The sequence below is a fragment of the Lemur catta genome, chromosome 5 (genome assembly GCF_020740605.2).
Source record: "Lemur catta isolate mLemCat1 chromosome 5, mLemCat1.pri, whole genome shotgun sequence".
Classification (NCBI taxonomy): domain Eukaryota; kingdom Metazoa; phylum Chordata; class Mammalia; order Primates; family Lemuridae; genus Lemur; species Lemur catta.
This window is the reverse complement of record NC_059132.1, coordinates 41,208,771-41,211,303: the sequence shown is the minus strand read 5'-3', so window position 1 is coordinate 41,211,303 and position 2,533 is coordinate 41,208,771. Positions and strand designations below refer to the sequence as shown.

The 2,533-nt window shown below is 56.7% G+C and overlaps 1 protein-coding gene across 1 annotated transcript; it reads right to left on the bottom strand.

Annotated features, from left to right (window-relative positions):
• Window positions 1-1,029: 1,029 nt before the first annotated feature.
• On the bottom strand, window positions 1,030-2,022 carry FAM50B (family with sequence similarity 50 member B). The gene has a single exon (XM_045551601.1). It carries the CDS (start codon window positions 2,012-2,014, stop codon window positions 1,037-1,039), a length of 978 nt encoding a protein of 325 aa, XP_045407557.1. The 5' UTR covers window positions 2,015-2,022; the 3' UTR covers window positions 1,030-1,036.
• Window positions 2,023-2,533: the final 511 nt, after the last annotated feature.

Below are 2,533 nucleotides of genomic sequence, written 5' to 3'. Positions count from 1 at the left end.
GAGACAAGGACTTCAAGAAGTGTCACTCCTACATTCAGAGCCAGGACTGAAGTAAGGTGAGTAAGGAATCTGCCTTGGACGTTAAGGTTAAGGGGAAGGTGGCATCCTAAAACCCAGTAGTCAAGATAAATAATATTTTAGCACAATACTTTTCAAAATCAATATTTTTTAAAAACACAAAGTATACATTGTGAATAAAATATAAACATTTTCAAATGAAGACGAGATCTGTAACAGTGCCATGCGGAGCCACAGTGGAGCTTTCCGCAGAAGGAAAATCAGTAACACTGATCCTGTAGGCTACACCCGCTAGCTTTCTGTCCTCCTAACCTCCAGGGCTAACCCCAGCCAGGGAACATGGAGCTGGGGCCGCTTCCCCACATATGTAGGCCAGTGATGGGCAGGTCCATCTTTGCCCTGAGAAGGTTCTGAACCGCGTCACAGCAGTCCTTTAAATAAATTAGCCAAAACCGTAAGAATAATAATAAGAGACATTTACTGAGTTCTAAGTGCTTTACAAATACTAACTCATTTAGTCCTCACATCTCTCTGTGAAGCAGGTGCTCCCGTGATGTCCTGTCACTAGTGAGGAACCTGAGGCACAGGGTTAACAAGCCTGCCCCAAACTACACAGCAAGCAGGGAGCTGAGCGGTGAAAAACTAAACTCAGGCAGTCTGGCTCCAAAGTCTGTGCTCATAACCACTAGGTCAAAAATGTGCCCCTTGTTCTAGGTTCTGTCCCACTGCCACCCAGCCATGTTTTCACTACAGCTCAGCAGAGGGATTCAACGAATCCACACAGCAATGTTGAAACCAGCCAGGCGACCGCATTTATAACGTTAGCAACAGAATGACCAAACTTGGAAGATGCAAACTCTCTGTCTTTATTAGATTTCAGGAAAGCAATTGGGGTCACCAAGTTAAGTTAGAAATGGCAGGGCACAGAAGTCTGTGTACTTCCCCCCCCCCCCAAATTTTCCATTCTGGTGAGTCACTCCTTGGAGAGGGCGGAGGACGTGGGGCGGTGCAGCGGCCGTCACTGGATGGTGTACTTGTCCCACTTCTTCTCCGGGTCGTAGGGCTCCCAGCGGCTGGCGGGGAAGACGTGCTTGTTCTTCTCGTACCAGCTCCTCAGCACCACCTTGCCCGCGTGCGACTCGTCCTTCTCCGTGGTGGCGTCGCTGAGCAGCCGCACGTCGTCGTGCACGTCGAAGCTGAACAGCGGCCCGCTCTTGCTCCTGGCCTTGGCGACGATGAAGTCGTAGAAGGTGTAGTAGTGCGGCAGGATGAGATCCTCCTTGACGTACATGAGCTGCTCCACGCTGGCTGACCGCAGCTCGCGGAAGTCCTTGCGCAGCTCCTGCAGCGCCGTCCTCAGGAACTGCTGCACCGTGCTGCCCTTGCTCATGCGCGCCGTGCGCCGGTGGCCCGAGCCGTCCCAGTAGCTGAAGGTGATCTCCACCTCCTCGGCCTTCACCTTCTCGCGCCTGGCCTCCCACTGCCTGCGCAGCTCCTCCCAAAGCCGGGTCTCCTCCTCCTCCCGGGCGCGGTCCGGCAGGAAGCTGGTGTCCACGTCGGGATTCTTGCCCAGGTTCCTGCGGCTCTTGCCGGCCCCGGCGACTCCGTCCTCGTCGTTGTCGTCCAGCAAGAAGGACAGACGGAGGATCTTGCGCTTGCGCTCCTGCCTGCGCTGCTCGTCCCGCAGCATCTTCAGCTGCAGCCGGCGCTCCTCCAGCTGCTCCCTCTTGGCCAGCCACCTCTCGCGCTCGCGCAGCAGGGCCTCCTGCTTGGCCTTCATGTCGTTCAGGGTCACCAGGCCCACCATGCTCGACTTCAGCTCGGCCTCCACGGCGTCGTCATGAGCCGAGAACTTCTTGTCCACCTTCGACTTCAGGATGGTATCCTCGGAGATGCGCTGCCGCAGCACCTCCATCTGCTCCTTCTGCTTCTCGCGCTTCTTGATCAGGTGCATGGCCCGGCCGGCCTCGCGCATGGTGCCCTTGTACTGCGCCATGGCCGCCGCTCGGCGCCCGCGGCTCCTGCCGACGTCCCGGGCCGGCCTCTCTGGTGGCCTCTGTAGCAATGGGGACAAACACAGGCGTTAGAGGGGGACCACATAGGAGCCTTATTAATGGTCTAGCTCAGCGCCTCCTAACAGGACTTTCAGCCGAGATGGAAATGTTCGCGGCTGCGCCGCTCCCACTTGATGACCACCTGGTGCCCGACGCTAAGGTAGGTAGAAGCAATGTGGGCACAGCCCGGCTTGCTGTGGGAAGCAAGGCACACAGCAGAGGAGGGCTAAGCACAACATTGCCCTCCTTGTGTTTCAGCCAAAGCAGGGAGAGGCCTCTAATTTTACTGGACTCATCCTCTATCAGCACTGGGCCTGCCCTGCCCTGCCTCCTCCTGCAGCTCCATCTCCTGATGGCCCTCACCTCATGAACTCCAGAGGTCCCCTTGCTCAGCCTGTCCCCAACCCTCCCAGTGTGCCCCCTGGCACACGGGCCTCATCAGCCAACTCTTGGAAGCTTCC

Bases quoted from the DNA above. Each gene is read 5' to 3' on its own strand.
- FAM50B (XM_045551601.1), bottom strand. From the start codon at position 2,014: ATGGCGCAGTACAAGGGCACCATGCGCGAGGCCGGCCGGGCCATGCAC.